This window comes from Simochromis diagramma, unplaced genomic scaffold, assembly GCF_900408965.1.
Source record: "Simochromis diagramma unplaced genomic scaffold, fSimDia1.1 OVJJ01000030.1, whole genome shotgun sequence".
Classification (NCBI taxonomy): Eukaryota; Metazoa; Chordata; class Actinopteri; order Cichliformes; family Cichlidae; genus Simochromis; species Simochromis diagramma.
In genome coordinates this window covers 148,971-165,662 of record NW_024387340.1, presented here as the reverse complement: position 1 = coordinate 165,662, position 16,692 = coordinate 148,971, and the positions used below count along the sequence as shown (strand labels likewise).

Genomic DNA, 16,692 nt, shown 5'->3' with positions numbered 1-16,692 from the left:
CCCACATTAAAACACTTTGCGCCGTCAGTCTGTGTGTCTGTGTGTCAGTCTGTGTGTCAGTCTGTGTCTGTGAGCGTCAGCTCCTCGCGCTGCAGACAGCTCGTGCAGCACACCTGGAGACTGATCTGTATTTAAATGATGGCGGGTGTCACGTGGATCCTGACCGTTCTGTGTGAGTTTTATTTTGTTTATGTTTGTTTTTATTTCGATTTCTGTGCAGGACTCACCCTCTCAGGCTGCGGGATTCCAGGCTCGTTATAGAATTCCTGGGTGTGTCAGTGAGTCTCCGGCTCAGAATGCAGACCTTCCAGGGCCCGAGGGATCCGGGTCTCCTGCAGGCGTTTGTTGTGTTTCTGCTCGTTAGTTTGTCTCATGATGATGGCGTGTTTACGTTCAAGTGACCAGTGAAAGTCGGGACACGCCCCACACTGAGGGGGCAGAGTGTTGCAGGCTGACCTCGGTCCCTGACCCCGGTGCAGACCCGAGGCCTGCTGGGTGTCCTGGGACTCACCCCTCCCTGTAGCTGGACGCGTTTTTCTTTCACTTCTCTTTACCGAGAAATTACAAGTTTCACAAGTTTCAGATTTGCTCTTGTTCTTTTTAAGGCTTTGTCCAACAACAACAACAACAACAACAACAACAACAATAATTATAAGACTCGGGTATGTTGGAAGGGGATCTGTTTTCATTTCTCTGGATTAATCATCCTGTTGTCGCCCAGTGTTCGATAACCTGATGGTGTTTTTGATTTTTGATGTCTAACTATAGTTTAAGATTTTTTTCAATGCTATATATAGAGAGATATGTAGATATAGATAAATGTAGCTTGATAAACAGATAAACAAACAAAGCCATCCTCCAGGTTCTAAAGGAAAGTATGCTCATATTAATGATAATAAGGTACTGAAAATATGTATAATTATTATTGTTATAGTAATATTAAGAAAGTACATACTAATACTTGTGTCTGCAGTCTTCTTGTTTTTATTTTGTGATAAATTATTTCTATGAATGTTTGTTTCTATTTCCACTTTAGTTTTTGTTGGGCAGCATTTCAGACTTTGATGGATTTTCGTATTTAAAGTCATTGATGTTTTATTGGACATTACAGCATCATTCAGCATCTTTTTGTGGCTTAAAGCTGCTGATGAGACTTTGTGAATTATGAAAAATTGTGCTTTTTATTTTTATTATTTTATATTATCCATATTATTATTTTTATAACGAAACCTGTTTATCTGGAGTAATGGGTACATCTTTAGTGGCTGGACGGTTATTTTCTGTCTGATAATATAACTTCAGATCAATTTTAGTCTGACAAAAATGTTTTTGTAATAAAAAAGATTTCTAAAGCTGTGGGTGTGCACAGCAGTCGCAGCAGTTTCCATGCTGATCACGACCCTCAGCCTGACTCATTGTGAGCACGTGCAGTAAACTTAACAGTATTAATGGGGAAATGATTTCTCTGTGGAAAACCATGAAGCAGGAACTGTGAGCTCTATCGAGCGGTGGAGCGCACACCTGTGACCTGTTGTGTTTTCTGTGATATGAAGGAGCCTTCAGGTGCACGCCGTCCTGACCTGTGCTCACTCCTCAGGTGCTGCGGGATGTCACCTGGCTTCAGCCTCACCTGTTCACAGCTCCACCCTTGTGGTGCCGGTGGGCCACAACGTCTCTCTACTCTGTAACATGACGCACAGAGATGAGATCACCTGGTACCTGCTGCGCTCAGAGCAGCTGCAGCCTCTGTTAACTGTTAAAAAGGGGAGGTTTGGTGGCACCACTGACCATCACACAAACAACCATCGCATGAAGTGTGACGGGACGCTGCAGACCGGCCTGGTCAGCCTGGAGATCCAGGAGGTGGAGGAGGAGGATGCTGGGCTGTACTTCTGCGTCGGGAGGTTTGCAGATAAGATGCACGTTAACAGAGGAATTCAGCTGACTGTGGACGGTAAGACGATCAGACGTTTCTGCTGTCAGCTCGAGCTGTGCTCAGAAACGTTTTAAACAGCAGGAACATTTCACGATACACGATGAAGATCTAAGATTTCCTTTTTCAGATGTTCGTGTTGCTCTGCCTGCTGGTCCAGGCTGTCAGACTTGGTCAGGAGGCTGAAAGATTTAAAATCATTTTCTGGATTTTCTAAAACAGTTTTGAGAGTATCTGATCATAAATGTTTACATGCTGAGTTGAGGATGACTATGGAAACAGATCAGTGGAACATGAAAGTGAGGCCGTGACCGTGGATTCTTTCTTTAAAACGATTTATGAACACTTCTCAGGAAGCAGACGTTCTGTATGACTTCTGGCTCACAGGAGCAGATATCAAGCGTGGACCTGTAGGCGGCGCCAGTCAGTAAGCGTTATGCTCTGGAGACGTGACCTCCTGATCTCTTATAGAGCTCCAGCTGGATGTTTCTGTTTGCAGCATGTGCAGCTGTCCGGGCTGCGTTCACAGCTGGGGATTAGATCACAAACTTCTTTTGTCTTCACTGAGTTTTTCCTTCAGTCGGCGTCTCTGTGTCTCAGTCACTCGTTAGGCTACAGCGAGCTTCAGTTCTTGGCATCGATCCTCCGGGTCTGTGGATCTGTGCTGCACTCTGCCCCCACCTTCTTCAGATCAAACAAAATCAATGTGAAACGTGTGCGCTGCATGTGTGCGCTGCATGTGTGCTGATTGTGTTTTAAAGACATTAACAAAAGTTTCTATCCAAAGTCACCCAGCCTGTTTCTTTACTGTGAAAATGTTGTGAAACATAAACCAGTGCTGGATAGTTTTCATCATGATCACACTCTTAAAGTAACAAACGGGGTTAACTTAAAACATTTTGAATAGTTCCAATAAACTACAGTTTGCATAAAAACCGAACCATCAGATCAATGCTGGCACGTTTCCTCTCAGAGCAGCTAAAGACGTGAAACTGTCGAGGCTCAAGTTTCCAATAACTCCATAAATAAAAGCTCGTTCATCACAAACCAGCACAAACGTTTGACTTGTGAAGAAGGTGGGGACCGTTCCTGTGTCTAAAAGTGGAAATGTGGAGACGTTCAAAGACGCAGACTTGTTTCCGACCACGAACGCACCGATTTTACTCGAAATAAACAAACTGCAGCAGTTTTTTGCCGCGTGGATCAGAAGAAAACTTGATGTTGACAAAGTTTGAAAGGTGCAGTAGGATTTCTGTTCTAGGATGTTTGTGTTGTTGATCAGCTGATGGGACAGCAAGCTGCCCCCCCCCCAGCAGAACGGAGGCAGGGGGCCCCTCGGGGGCCCCGGGGCTCTCTGCATTCCATGAACTGACATTTTGTGACAAACACGCTACACTCACACACTTGTGGAAAAACGAGTGGGGTGAGTCGTCACCCCCCCGAATCTTGTCACCGCGCGTCCACGTGTCTGCAGCCGAGCAGCTGAAGACGAACACACGACGGTTTCCGTGTGCGTGCTGACACCTTTAATAGTTTGTGTCGTTGGAACGACGGTGTGAAAGAAACTGCAGTGAGACGTCACATCAGGATGCACTGTGAAATAAAAGTACAAGTTATATTCTATTTTTATTCTATTGATCTGAGTTTTTACGTATTTAATTGTTTTGAGTTTGATATATTTTATGTATTGTCTCTTGATAGTCGGGCGCTCAGCTGAGCGTCACTCGTGGTTGGTTTTATCACAGGAGAAGCTTTAATGTTCTCTCTATGAAACGCCACCAAGGCCTCTTTAGGATTTCCCGCTGACCTGTTAGGACGAGTCTCCGCCCCCACGGCACCGCCGCAGCTCATTTTTCCTCCAGTTATGAGTTTCCTGTAATCAGTGTGAAACCTTTCAAACCCACACAGTGAGCCGGTGTGTGGGTTTATACGGCTGGCACAACGATGTGAAAAGAAGCAGGATCAGGGAATAAATGATGGTGTGTGTGATTGTGTGTTTGCAGGAGGTGCCGGGCGGTCGTCCACAGACCGGATGAAGCAGCCGTGTTTGAGTCTGGGGCTCTGCCTTCTGCCGGCGCTGCTCGCCTTCTGCTTCGTCTGCGTGGCTGGATGCTACCTGTGGTCAGGTGTGTTTCACGTGTCCTGTAATGCTTCCTCAGCTCAGCCGTGGCACGTTTGTCAAGCTCAGTTTATGTGAGGTCAAAGTTCAGGTGGGATTGTTGCACTTTTACTTGGAGCTGCGCTGCCCTCTGGTGGTGGGCAGGAGTTACAGCACTCTGCCCATAAAACAGTTCACACTGAGTCTGCAGGTAATGAACAAACATATCAACAGCGTGCGGTAATGAAGCGCCTTCATTCATGATGTGATGTGAGTCCAACTTCCTGTCTTTGTTCAAAGGTGCGTATATGAATATCACAGGTTTGTTGTATGTCGGGACACGAGTCTGTGGAGTCAACTGACAAACACGATGCTTCCACAGGTGTTTGCAGTACTGACACAAATGTAGTGTTTAAATATCACGCTAACACCGTCACAGTGGTTCAGATTAGGATGCAGATGGAGAGCTAATAACAAATCCTGCAGAATGAAACCTAACTGAAGCTTAAAAATGAAAACGATGTGTGGCAGCTGTGTAGGTCAGGTGTGTGATCGCGGTGACAGCGTCCTGCGTGAACAGGTTTTACCAGCTCGGTCAAACAAACACTTTTTGTTCTGGAAGGATCCACGAGTGTGGGGCTCTTTATTTAAAGGGAAAGCTGTTAAACTTCAGTTAATCATTTTTCACGTTTCCAGAATCCAGGGGGCCGGACTGGCGTCTTTGCCAGGCCGATTCTGGGCCCCGGCCCTTATGTTTGACACCCCTGGTTTTCAGATTTATAAATATCATAAAAAGAGGCTTCACACACAGATGAGTGCGCTCTGTTTAATTCCATTCAAGCAAATCAAATTCACATGTACAAGGAAAACATCTGTTCTCACAGCTGGTGGCAGCGTGGAGACCCCGAACAAGCTAAATATAAGAGATTCTTTATCATTTCCATTCTTACATTTGAAACGATGCCATGAAAACATCAGACCTGTGGCGTCACACCTCACAGCAACATTTTCAAATAAGAACAACACTGAAGCAAAATCATCTCCTTCTCTGATCATCAAAGAAAAGAGTGGATCCAGTGCTGCTGATCAGACAGGAAGGAAAACAGGACGAGAATTCAATCTAACGCCACTTTCAGCGTCTCTGCAGACGACCCTCAGCCTGTACTGGAAACACACCTGGATGTAGCTCTGAAGCCTGCAGTCGTTGCTGGGACCAGCAGGGGGCAGCAGCTGTCAGTGTTTCATGGTAACAGTGACAATAACCATCTATCGTCTCTTAGACTGCAGCGAGCAAGTTATCCTGAGCTCATTAGGTTCAAGTCTTATTAAAAATAACAACGTGAAGTTTAATTAGTAACATCTTAAAGCCGGTGTGTGCTCACCTGTGACTGACGGGGTCTGCCCTCTGACCCGGCCTCACTATCGAGGCTTAAAAACTAGGAATGTGAAGAAGTTTGGGACTCAGAGGTCTGACCTCCAACTCTGACACCGAGCGAAAGGATCCCAGCGTGAGGCAGGACGCCGCTAACCGCGCTGCACGCTTCCCTCCTGTGTTTGAGATGAAGGCTTATTTCTGGGTGGTTTGGATCTAAAGTTGTGATTGGAGCTGTGAGGAGACTGAAAGGCAGCGCGGATCAGCGAGCTTTGATCAGACGGCCGTACTTTTACTAAACTGTGAGGATAAAGAGACGATACTGGTTTATTATCCCACACCCTCCCAATAAAGAGCTTTCAGGAGCTCGTCCTGCCACGAGCGCGGAGCAAGCATAAGATAAGATACCTTTATTAGTCCCACCGTTGGGAATTTGAAGCATGTTCTCAGTTTTTTGTTAACGATGTGAAAATCCTGAAGCTGAAGTGACAGCAGGTCGTTCCAGCTGCATCACACCTGCTTCAGCAGCAGCCCGTACGGGCGGATGGACTCCTGCACGATGGCCCTCACCCTCACGTCGCTGCTGTCCTCGGGGATGTACACCACCCAGACGTCTTGCCTCTGGCACGACTTCCTTTTTTCCGGGTTTATGCGGTTCTGGAGGACCACCTGGTACGTCTTCCCGTCCACTCTGGACTTGAACTTCTTGCAGTACTTCTCTGCGATCCTGATGTCCGGCGTGGAGTACACCCCTCGGCCCTTCGTCCCTTCCGTTAACAAAGAGGCGGCGGCGGCATCCAGAAACTGTGGCTGGTCGTCGGGCTTGCCGCCGTGGGTCAGGATGAGGGAGCCGTCCATGTCTTTCCCCTGGTAGGACACGGGCCAGGCGTCCTGCCCCGTCCCCAGCCACTTGTCCCCGTCGCTGTACTTCTGCACGACCCGCAGGGCGGCGCGGTTCCACCCGCAGGGGCGGATGTACTGCTCGTTACCCCGCGTGAACTTCTTATCTCCATCCTGGAAGTGAACAGAGGGGTCAAAGGTCAAAGAGCTGAGTCTCAAAGCGCTCTCAGTCTGCGCACACACACTCACACACACACACACACACCACCACACACACACACTACACACACACACACACACTCACTCACTCAAACACTCACTCAACACACACACACTCACTCAATCACTCACACACACTCACTCACTCACACTCACACACACTCACACTCACTTCACTCACACACACTCACTCACACTCACTCACACACACTCACACACCACACACACACACTCACACTCACCTCACAACACACACACACTCACACTCACTCACTCACACACCTAACTCACTCACACACACATCACACACCACACACACACACACACACTCACACTCACTCACACACACTCACACACACTCACACTCAACTACACACACACTCAACACACTCACACACACACCACACTCACTCACTCACACACACTCACACTCACTCACTCAAACACACTCACACTCACACACACACACTCACCACACTCACACACACACTCACACACACACTTTCAGTTTCAGCCCAGCAGCATTTCCAGAAAGTCTGGAGCTGCTCAGGAATCAGGGCCGAGTTTCACTTCGAGCTGCTCTCATTTGTTGACCGTGGATCATAAAGTTAATCAGACTGTCGCAGCGCTGCGTTTAAAATGAAAATCACAGAGAACTGTGAGCCTGGCCCTTTAAACTCGACCTTTGACCTCCCTGCCTTTGTTTGAAGCTCAGGTATTTTATTTGTAAGGGTTTGTTCTTCCACGCTGAATGTGAGCCTCCCTCTGTGTCCCCTCCGTGTTTAACAGCAAACCCAGATCTGTGCGGAATAAACGTCACCGAGCGGAAAATCAGCTGCGTGAGAAACCCGCTGGTCACGTGCCCCGAGAGGCCCGTGCCGCTCACCTTTACGTTGGTGAAGTCGTAGTCGTACTGAGGGTGGAAGAAGTTCTCCGTGTTGATTTCCACAGTGAGCTGGAAGCTCTCGGGAGGCGCGTCCAGGGCCGGGGGGGAGCTGTACATGTCGGCTTCGTCTAACTCGTGCAGAGACAGCGTCCCCAAGCTGGGGTACTCCAGCTCCTTAAAGCCCTCCTGCTTGTAAAACTCTTTGAGGGCCACGACGTTGACCAGGTCCTGCGGGGTGAACTGGGAGCTTCCGGTTGTCGCTTCGGCTCTGCAGCCCAGGAGCGCGGAGACGGCCTCCAGGCACAGCCTGACGTCCGGCATACTGCTGCTGAGAGGACGGCGGGACAGCAGGCGGGGTCCTCCGGCTTCACGGGACAAATATCTGCCCTCCTCTGAGGAACCGAGGTCGGAACCGAGCTGAAAAACGCGCAGAGACAGAAGAGAAGCTCGACGCCTGCCTGTCGGACAGCTCCCCGAACTTTCGCTTTCACTTACACACAGCCGGGGGCGGGGCTTAACACACAGTTTCACTGAAAGCAAACACACCTGTTTCGTTCTTGGATGGAGGGCGTGTGCACTGAAACTCATCACGAGTTGTTGTGTTGTCACAGTAATAAATAGTTGTCTCTGTCTGCGGTATCATGACAAAGTCGTTGTTTGCTGTGAGGGCAGCTATAGCGCCCCCTTGTGCTGAGTCTGATTTTGGCACAGTACAAGCTGACTGTGGGGGTCATGCTGGAGGATGAAGGCACGCATGGAACTCTGTCACCTCTGCAGGTCACCCGTGGGTGTCAGCAGGGAGTCACGTGGTTCGATTTGATGAACCGGAGCCAATCAAAGTACAGGAGCTGGTCATGTGTGACACGAGTGGAACAGGATAAAATCCCTTCATTGATTCAATGAGTCAATGATGCTGCTGTCTGTGCTGAGCTCTGATGTGGGCGTACATCACGTTCTGATGTCCTCACAGTCACATCGCTCTCTGAGTCAGCTTCGTCTCCCTCACCTGTCCCATGTCTCGTTTCCTCTGCAGGTAAACCGTCTGTTTGCTCCTGCTGTAACCCACGGAGACGGGACGACGATCACCGGGTCACAGAGGTCAGTGGAAGGTCACGAACGGTCACACGAACAATCTTTAAAAATCATGTTTCCTCCTTTACGAGCAAATAATTAAAGTGAGTGAATCTCTCAGTGTGTGAGTTTCAAACATGTTCTGTTTTATTACTGCTTCTAAAAACAAGCTCCACATGCAGCACAGCACTGTGCAAAAGTCTTGAACCAACCCTCATTTCTTTATGTTTTGCCAGTAAAACCTGAAAAGGTGCTTTCACTGAAACATGAACATAAATATTTGGCAGCTTTTATCTTCAGCACAGCTGAACGCTGGGATTCAGAGGATTCACAGGCCTGTGCTGAGCACGACGCAGTGCAGGGAAGCCAGATGTAGAGCCCTCACACATGAACCTGCAGCATGATGACCTGCCGTTTAATCTGATCTTTTACTCTTTGTGTCTCTGCAGGAAGAGTCTTTGCATTATTCCAGCCTGAAGCATCCAGACAAGCCCCGCCCCACCACCAGGAGAGGAACCAGATTGGCTGAAGAGAAGGTCCTGTACTCAACAGTGAACATGTGCAAGAAGGCATCACATGACCACAGATAGAAGCACTGTAAATGAGCGTAAATGATTTTTTTAAATTAATAAAACTGTGAAAATATGTGATTAGTAGATTTCAAAATCTAGATTTTAGTTTATTTGTTTGTGTAAACAGATAAGATTTATTTTTCAGTGAGCAGAAAAACTTAAAATGTTAAATATCCAGAAAGTTGCAATGAAAGTAAAATGTTTGTAAAACATTTCTGTTAATAATAAAGTAACAGCCATGAATGTAAATCTGCCACAGCAGCGCACTTTCAAAAAATAATTACTAAACTAAAGAAAATCCATTTTTACCCACATGTGTGTGAATAGTTCCCTCGGGTCAGTTTCGAATCTTTGTCTGTGTTTAAACATGTGTCTGAATATTGCTGCTGTAAATATGTTTGCTGTGCTGCTTCCATGAACAGATTCCACACTTTGTCTGTTACTAATAAACTGATTCTGACACCACGATCTGTGCTGACGGCCGCCGGTCCAGATGTGACGCTCCACACGTGGACGCCTGTAAACGAGTCCTTGCTGTAACATGTAAAGACTCAGTGAAAGCAGCTGTGCTGCTGAAGCAGAGAGTGAAACATGAAAACCAAACTGACTGACAGGATTTTAACAGCTTGTGTTGCAGGTGAAACTAAGCTTCCCGTCACACGACCGTACACTCAGACTTTCAGAGTTTGTGCTCAGCTCTCGCTGCAGGTCTGCTGATGACAGAGGAGTAGATGACGCTGTGGTGGCTCTGCTCCGGCGGACTCCTGCTGGGTCTCTCTCTCCAGTTCTGTCGGCCCAGAGAGGCGTAGTGGATCGTCTCCCCGCAGAGGGGCGGGGTCTCTAAGTCCTCACCCTCTGCAGACAGACACACCGTTTTAATCCCTCGTAGACTGACGTGAGGACATGGAACACCTGGTGAGGTTACCTGTCGGTGCGCTGGACGTCGTCCACGGCTGCAGCTCTGTGTCTTCACGTGTCGGTGCTGCTGCATGGAGAGATGAAGAGCGCAGCATCATCAGAAAACACGCTGACTCTAATACTGGATTCTGTTACCATAGCTGTTACCATAGCAACATCCATATTTTTGCATGTGCGGATTCATGTTTTAAAGACAAAGTTTTGTTTATCTGAAGCTGCAAAAAAGAATCAGTCAGCTCTCTCGTCAATAAAATCCTTTTAAACAAATGAATCAGCCAACACGCTTCAGACTGCATGAAATATAAACATCACTGAATAATAAATAATAATTAAATACTGATAATGATGCATGAAAAAAGCTCAGTATGAAAAACTGAAGCAGTGAAGGTGAATCATCTGAAGATGTCAAATATAAATATTTTTAATCAAATATTCTACATAAATAAATGAATTCATTAAAAAACCTTTGATGATAAAAACTTTCTCATGTCCCCAAAATCATAGTTTCTTCTTTTTTCAATCACATTTAAAATCATTTACTCTTTCACTGAATTCACTCGCACTCTGTGTAATCCCAGTCTGTGCCAGAAGGTGGCGCAGCGTGTCACAGTCTCAGGCAGGGTTACTTCCAGCAGCATCCGTCTGCACGCACCCTGACAAACCCAGGAACTTAAAGCCAAACGTTTCCAGTTAAAATGAAGTGAAATCCAAACGTTCACCTGCAGCTCTGCGTTTCCTCCTCCTGCACTTCATGCTGGTCAGCAACACACAGACAGCAGCTAAGAAGACGATCATCAACCCCACGCTGACGACAGCAACCAGCAGCAGAACTGAGAGCGCACACAACATCTGGTCCATGAACACGCGACACATCTGGCAGAAAACTACAAACGCGATTTATACCCGGACTGACCGTTCTCAGGTCTCGTGTTGCTCTTCTTCTTTATTTCTCCCACTTCTAATAAACAGAGCGAGAGGACGCACACACCCACACTGGTCGCACACTCACAACGTTTAAATGTCAAAGGTCATGTGAAAGTTTGCATCCAAATAATCACAATGAATCAAACAAAGACATTCATTTGAGGATTAAGATTGTGGTCAATTATATTTCACACACAACTAAATAAAGACAACATTTGCACGCACAGACAGATTTAAGGAAGAATGACGTAGATCCATTTATAGCGCAGCACACGGGCAGGTTTGGTAAATCCATGTAAGGTATGATTGCAGCACTGTTTCACAGCTGTTACGTGTTTGAGTGTAGATGTATGATGATGTGTGTGGTGTTACCGGCTGTCACCACTGCAGGTGATGGAGGTGTGCTGGTGGACGGAGGCTGGCTGCTCGTCTCTGCGTGTGCTGGGAATGCAAACAGTTTCCATGTTTAAATCCTGGTTCACACAAACATGAATACAAAGCTCATGAAACAACCTGTAAATACACAAAACATGAACACGTGTAAACTACAGACAACGTGAAAGCAGCAGGTGAGTCCAGGCTGGACCGACCCACCTGCGAGGACCGTGACTCTGGCCTGCAGCAGCCCGTTGCAGACGTACTCTCCAGCGTCCTCTGGCTGCAGGTCCTGGATCTGCAGGGCGTCGTTGGTGAAGCTCAGCCGGCCGCCGCCCCTTTCTGGTTTCACCGTACCGTTTCTGTACTTGGTGAGGACCGCCTCCCGCCTCTCGCCCTCCCTCTGCTGGAACCACCTCTGTTTGGGTTTGGAGGAGCCGCTGCAGGGGAGCAGCAGCGTCCGGCCTGCGGACAACGTGTAGTCCCGACCTGAGGAGAAGACGCAGAGACATTCGTGCTGTCACTGCTGACCTTCTGCACTTGAGTGGCTGTGATATTGACAGGCGGCCGTAGGGACAGGGGGTTGGGCAGCGCATCTGTAGGTCGCCGGTTCGATCCCCGGGATCACAACCTGGTCGTTGTGTCCTTGAGCAAGACACTTTACCCTACCGCCTACTGGTGCTGGCTTCTGTCAGTCTGCCAGGGCAGCTGTGGCTACAACCGTAGCTGCCTCCACCAGTGAGTGAATGAATAGTAAAGCGCTATATATATAAATAAATCCATGATTATATAGTTCACGGCTTCTTGTTGGATCTGTGCTTCCTGTGTCGACTTTATTCTGCAGTGACGTTGTCGTGGTGCTTGTGCGTCGCTGTGGTGCCTTCTGTTTTTGTTGGAGAGGGCGCTGCTGTGGCGTCTGCTGGTTGCAGCCTCTGCAAACTAAAGCGGACTCGTCCCCCTCCCTGCAGCTGTGCTCATGCTGGAGGTGTTGACCTGAGGATGAGCAGCGCAGCTCCTCACACACGCCATGGCGTGTGAATGCTTCACCGCAGAGTTGCTAAAGCTCGTGGTCAGTCACCGATTGTAGCATGCAATCACACGCAAACAGACTCAGTGACCTATTAAAAGATGGTGTGATAATGACGAGCTGCTCTGCAGAGATAAGCCGGCTGTTTCTGCTCGCTCAGTTTCATATTTAGGCCACACGTTTCCTGTTTTTATCGTTTCCACTTTAATATCCAGTCATCTTTCTGGAGGCGTGTGTGTGACAAATTTAAACAGTGGAAATGTTTCTTTTCACATCACTCCCACTCTGTGCCTCCGTGCCATCCACTTCTCTTTTACATAGAAAACTGATCATTTCGACACGTCCTTCTTCAAACCGCTCGCTTCCTTTGAGCCTCTGTGTGGTTTTAATGTGCCTGCATCAGTGTGAAGGCACTTCGTGCTGTCATCGATTCTTCAGCCTGAAGAGTTGGTGACTGTGTGAGTGCAGACGTTAGGTTTCATACTCAGTTCCTCACTTTGGAGAAGCTGCGTCAGCGATAAGCAGACATTTCTGCACTGCAGAGCTGATGAAGAAGCGAGCGCTCAGTTCACAGGAGTGTTTGCCACACATGCATCTGCCTGCTGTGTGTCTCTGAAAGGACAGAGTCATTGGCTCCCAGCCGGCTGCTACTCCAGCGGGAACAAGTACAAATACTTTGTTACTGTACTAGTAGTTTTCAGGTTCCTGTGCTTGACTCGAGTAGTTTCTTTTATACTTTTAACTTTTATTCGCTACATGTTGAAACAAATATTCGTACTTTCTGCTCCTTACATTTGAAAACAGGCTCGTTACGTTTGATTGGACGGTTTTGAGGTGATTTATTATTTTGTCGCTGCGAAGCTTCAAACATCAAACTGATTTGAACCTGATCAGGATCACATGAGAGGAAACTCAGTTCGATTATTAATGACCAGGAGATAGCAGCGTGTGGCAGAGTCAGGGCGGCCAGGCTGTCGTAAAGCTTTTCCCTGTTCCTCGTCTTTCCCTGCATTTATTATTTGTTTCCCACCCCCAACCCACCCACCCTGGTGGCTCCACCCCCAGCATACCTGTCAGCACCTGCAGCTCAGCCACCAGCTGCTGGTTACAGCGGTATCTTCCATGATCCGACTCCTTTAGATGCAGGACGCAGAGGTCGCCATTAACCATGAGGAGGTAGCGCCGGCGGTCCTTGTTGGTCTTGTAGCCGCCCCGTCGGGTCACCAGGACCTCCTGATCCTGCCGAGTCCAGACCACGTCTGAGCTGCCGCACGGCAGACAGACATGGTGATTCTCAGGGACCGAAAACCAGATCGCTGCTGGGGCAGAGGACGGGGTCACACATCTGAAACTGTCGAACTCAAGCAGTACAAATGTGCTTTAAATACAGCTGCAGGTCCTCTAACGTGACCTAACCAATACAGCACACAGGTGAGCTCACCTGGTTAAGCTGCATTAAGGCTTAACATGGTTTACTGTGAGGTTAATAACACACTTTCTCATAGAGGCTGTTTGCTTTGGTAACTTCTGCCTGAAAGACGTGAAGATGACGACGCCCACGACACTTTAAACGTCAAACGTGAAAACAGGGCAAAGGCTGAAATGTTGCTGTGGTCATCTTTTATATACAGTCTCATGCAGGTTCTCCTTTAGTGATCCGTCTCCTATATTTAGATGATGTGATGAAGCTGTGTGACACTCACACCCTGCTGATGCTCCGACTTCAGTGTGTTTCCTCTTTTATCTCATGGAAACGTCTGTGTCTAAATTTACAACGTTGCAAAATGTTTGCTGGACAGCGTTTTGTCGAGCAGGGCGGTGAACGATGTCGTCTGTCAGAGCAAATCTACACTCACTGACTGTAAACATGCATAAAGAACTGTGGATTCATGACGTTTTCATCTTTAACTTATTTTGCACCAATAAAGAAATAATCATCTTTCGATGGACTCTTTCATAACAGCATGTGAGTCATTTCAGTCCATCAAAATGTTTTTATGGGAATTTGACACAAAAAGATGTTTTTCTAGAACATGTTTGATTACATCAAGTTTGCAAAAATGGAAACAACAACTGTACAAAAGTAAACTGAGGCGTGCACCGTCCAACTTTAACCCAACAAAGGAAACCCATAAATAAGAACAGCTGTATTATTGTTTCCTCGCGGTTCCCCGACCACAGCGTTCCCTGAAAGAGGACAGAACAACGGGAGGTTTTTGTACCTGTGGAGTTTCCCGTGCAGCCGATCAGACCTGAGAGCAGGAACCAAACGTGACAGGAGAACATGTTCAGGAACAAACGTGGAGCTGCAGAGCTGCCGACGCGCCTCGAGCCTGTCTGTCCCTGCACCGCTCTTCCTCTCCTTCCTCGTCCTCAGTGACTCAGGGAGCGTCAGCGGCCTGGAAAATAAAGAGGCGTGCTCCCGCTGCAGGTCTGCTGTGTCGCATGGATCTGATGAGCAGCTGGAAGCTCTCGGATGAAGGACTAGCTGAGATTTTAACCTTTGTTCCTCTGAATGTTTGTGTGAAAGTCAAACAAAAGGTAAACATGATGACATCATGCACGCAGCAGTAGGCGTGGAAGGTTTGATCCCGAGGATTTCCTGCAATTAGAGAAAAGTCACATGATGAAGGTTAGAAAACACCTGTGACGTTATCATCACCTGCAGAGTGGAATCCCTTTAAAACATCACAGACTCGGACTAATGCAGGGAAACATCCCCCTCAGGCTCGCTGTCGGTGCAGCTTGATCACACGGTGAACACACGTGTTGGCTCGAGGCGAGAATATTTCATTATATCCTCAAATATCTCTGAGGCTTTACCAGGTGTGTTTCCCAGAGCCGGAGGATGATCGATGAGCGAGTCCTGATGAGATCCACCTTTAGGGAAAAACAAGCTTTTGTTCACTCAACAGTTTTGTCTTTTTCTTTTTTCCATGGAAACGTGAGAAAAATACTGGAAAAGCTGGAATTTCATTGACTCAACTTTAGGCTCTGTGTGACACACATGGAGATAAATGACTTCACAGAGGTTCACACTGTAATGTTTTCTGGGTAATTTCCTTCCTTTAACGTAAGATGACAGAAAAAATGACACTGAGGTCACCTGTCCCCTGTGAGGACACCTGCCTCAAAGCTCCCATCATCTTAAACTGGTTTCCTGAGCTCGCTGCACTCAGACCTGCAGCACTTTAAAGTTTGTCTCATCACACAGAGACGTGAAGCTTCAGTCTTCAGCGTCTCTCAGCACAAACACTTTCACTGATCAACGATCAGCGATGAAGGATCAGCAGGGTTTCTGTGACAAACTGAACTGTTTTCTAATTCGTCTCCTTCGTTCACCGTTTCTTTTATTTCTACATCTCCACGTGATGAAGAGGAGGTGAGCGTGATGAAGACGAGGGGACGACAGCACCCAGAACCAGCTGCTGCTCAGAATGAGCCCCTGGAAGAAGACACAGTAACGCAGCTCAGATCAACGTGACGCACCTGAAAGCACCAAAGAACCAGGAGCTCTGCTCAGACTCAGCCACGCGTTAAGCTTGTTTCTGATGTACCTGATACCTTTAGAGCCGGTAGCTCTGCAACCACATAAGCTAGCAATATGATTCTTTTGCATATGAAACCAGAGGAGTTGTACTTACATCTTATGCCATCAGCTTGTCCTCGGTCACAGTTTCCTTCCACATATAGTTTTGCAAAAACTGCATAAAAAGCACTTGCAGCAACAAAAACATAATATTCCAGAAACACGCTTTGCTGATCCGATCAGCTGTTTGTAACACTTCCTACGTCCGCCATGACCTGCCCGAAATCGGAAGTGACGTCATTTTGCGGAAATGTAGTTTTTTACCATCGTGGCCTCATGAGCCTATACTGGTGTTTTTAAAAGTTATCTTTGACTTTATGACTTTCTGTGTGGTTTCTGGGATGCTGAGGACTCATATTGCACTGCTGGAAATCGTTTATTTTGATGCACATGCTGCTTTTTTGCAAATTTGCACTATAATATGTATTTTCGTTTTTCCTGCAGTATATAAAAATTGGTGTATTTCAAAAATAAAACTATGAAGACACTCAAAATAAATTTCCTGTGGTGGGAAACTATTTTGTGCAACTTTTTTGTATTTACAGTTTTGAGGGATAAGCCTCTTAAATTTCTCTAACTAGAAATATATGTTAAAAAAGTAAAAACGATTTTCAATTTTTTTTGCAATTTATGTAATTTCTATGCACTTAATGCAGACATATTATTAAAATCTGGGCTATAATGGTTGTATTGATGTATAGCAACTTGAAATGCTCCACAGCATGTAAAAATATAATATAAGCTCTGACGGACTTGGTTCTATGGTAGGACTTAAAGGGTTAAAGAATAAACATGCTTTCATTTACATCTGCTGGTTTCAAAAAAGGAGACAAAACAATGAAACTTGATTCATATTTTGGCAACTTTT

The 16,692-nt window shown here is 46.9% G+C and overlaps 3 protein-coding genes across 6 annotated transcripts; 1 reads left to right on the top strand and 2 right to left on the bottom strand.

Annotated features, from left to right (window-relative positions):
* Nucleotides 1–63: 63 nt before the first annotated feature.
* LOC120718228 lies at nucleotides 64–9,456 on the top strand. Of its 2 annotated transcripts, none has more exons than XM_040006665.1 (5): nucleotides 64–172; nucleotides 1,598–1,954; nucleotides 3,940–4,059; nucleotides 8,382–8,446; nucleotides 8,869–9,456. In XM_040006665.1, exons 1-5 carry the CDS (start codon nucleotides 136–138, stop codon nucleotides 9,007–9,009), a joined length of 720 nt encoding a protein of 239 aa, XP_039862599.1. In that variant the 5' UTR covers nucleotides 64–135; the 3' UTR covers nucleotides 9,010–9,456. The 2 variants fall into 2 exon arrangements, with proteins under 2 accessions (XP_039862599.1, XP_039862598.1); XM_040006664.1 differs by having other exon boundaries at nucleotides 3,937–4,059.
* Nucleotides 4,844–8,424, bottom strand: LOC120718225. The gene is made up of 2 exons (XM_040006659.1): nucleotides 7,349–8,424; nucleotides 4,844–6,417 (listed from the first exon to the last, which is right to left on the bottom strand). Exons 1-2 carry the CDS (start codon nucleotides 7,934–7,936, stop codon nucleotides 5,914–5,916), a joined length of 1,092 nt encoding a protein of 363 aa, XP_039862593.1. The 5' UTR covers nucleotides 7,937–8,424; the 3' UTR covers nucleotides 4,844–5,913.
* Nucleotides 8,545–15,893, bottom strand: LOC120718226. Of its 3 annotated transcripts, none has more exons than XM_040006660.1 (8): nucleotides 14,458–15,893; nucleotides 13,306–13,554; nucleotides 11,428–11,697; nucleotides 11,206–11,274; nucleotides 10,823–10,867; nucleotides 10,629–10,739; nucleotides 9,917–9,976; nucleotides 8,545–9,846 (listed from the first exon to the last, which is right to left on the bottom strand). In XM_040006660.1, the coding sequence occupies exons 1-8, from the start codon at nucleotides 14,519–14,521 to the stop codon at nucleotides 9,671–9,673; spliced, it is 1,044 nt and encodes a 347-aa protein (XP_039862594.1). In that variant the 5' UTR covers nucleotides 14,522–15,893; the 3' UTR covers nucleotides 8,545–9,670. The 3 variants fall into 3 exon arrangements, with proteins under 3 accessions (XP_039862594.1, XP_039862596.1, XP_039862595.1); XM_040006662.1 differs by having other exon boundaries at nucleotides 9,917–9,973; XM_040006661.1 differs by having other exon boundaries at nucleotides 13,306–13,551.
* Between the last annotated feature and the right edge of the window lie 799 nt (nucleotides 15,894–16,692).

Excerpts from the sequence above, each read along its gene's own strand:
- LOC120718228 (XM_040006664.1), top strand. The coding sequence starts at position 136 with ATGATGGCGGGTGTCACGTGGATCCTGACCGTTCTGT. Across the intron at positions 173-1,597 it reads GTGGATCCTGACCGTTCTGT|GTGCTGCGGGATGTCACCTG; the intron begins GTGAGTTTTATT and ends CTCACTCCTCAG. Across the intron at positions 1,955-3,936 it reads AATTCAGCTGACTGTGGACG|GAGGTGCCGGGCGGTCGTCC; the intron begins GTAAGACGATCA and ends GTGTGTTTGCAG.
- LOC120718225 (XM_040006659.1), bottom strand. The coding sequence starts at position 7,936 with ATGAGTTTCAGTGCACACGCCCTCCATCCAAGAACGAAACAGGTGTGT. Across the intron at positions 6,418-7,348 it reads ACGACTTCACCAACGTAAAG|GATGGAGATAAGAAGTTCAC; the intron begins GTGAGCGGCACG and ends GTTCACTTCCAG.
- LOC120718226 (XM_040006660.1), bottom strand. The coding sequence starts at position 14,521 with ATGTTCTCCTGTCACGTTTGGTTCCTGCTCTCAGGTCTGATCGGCTGC. Across the intron at positions 13,555-14,457 it reads CTGCACGGGAAACTCCACAG|CAGCGATCTGGTTTTCGGTC; the intron begins GTACAAAAACCT and ends CCTCTGCCCCAG. Across the intron at positions 11,698-13,305 it reads TGAGCTGCAGGTGCTGACAG|GTCGGGACTACACGTTGTCC; the intron begins GTATGCTGGGGG and ends TCTTCTCCTCAG.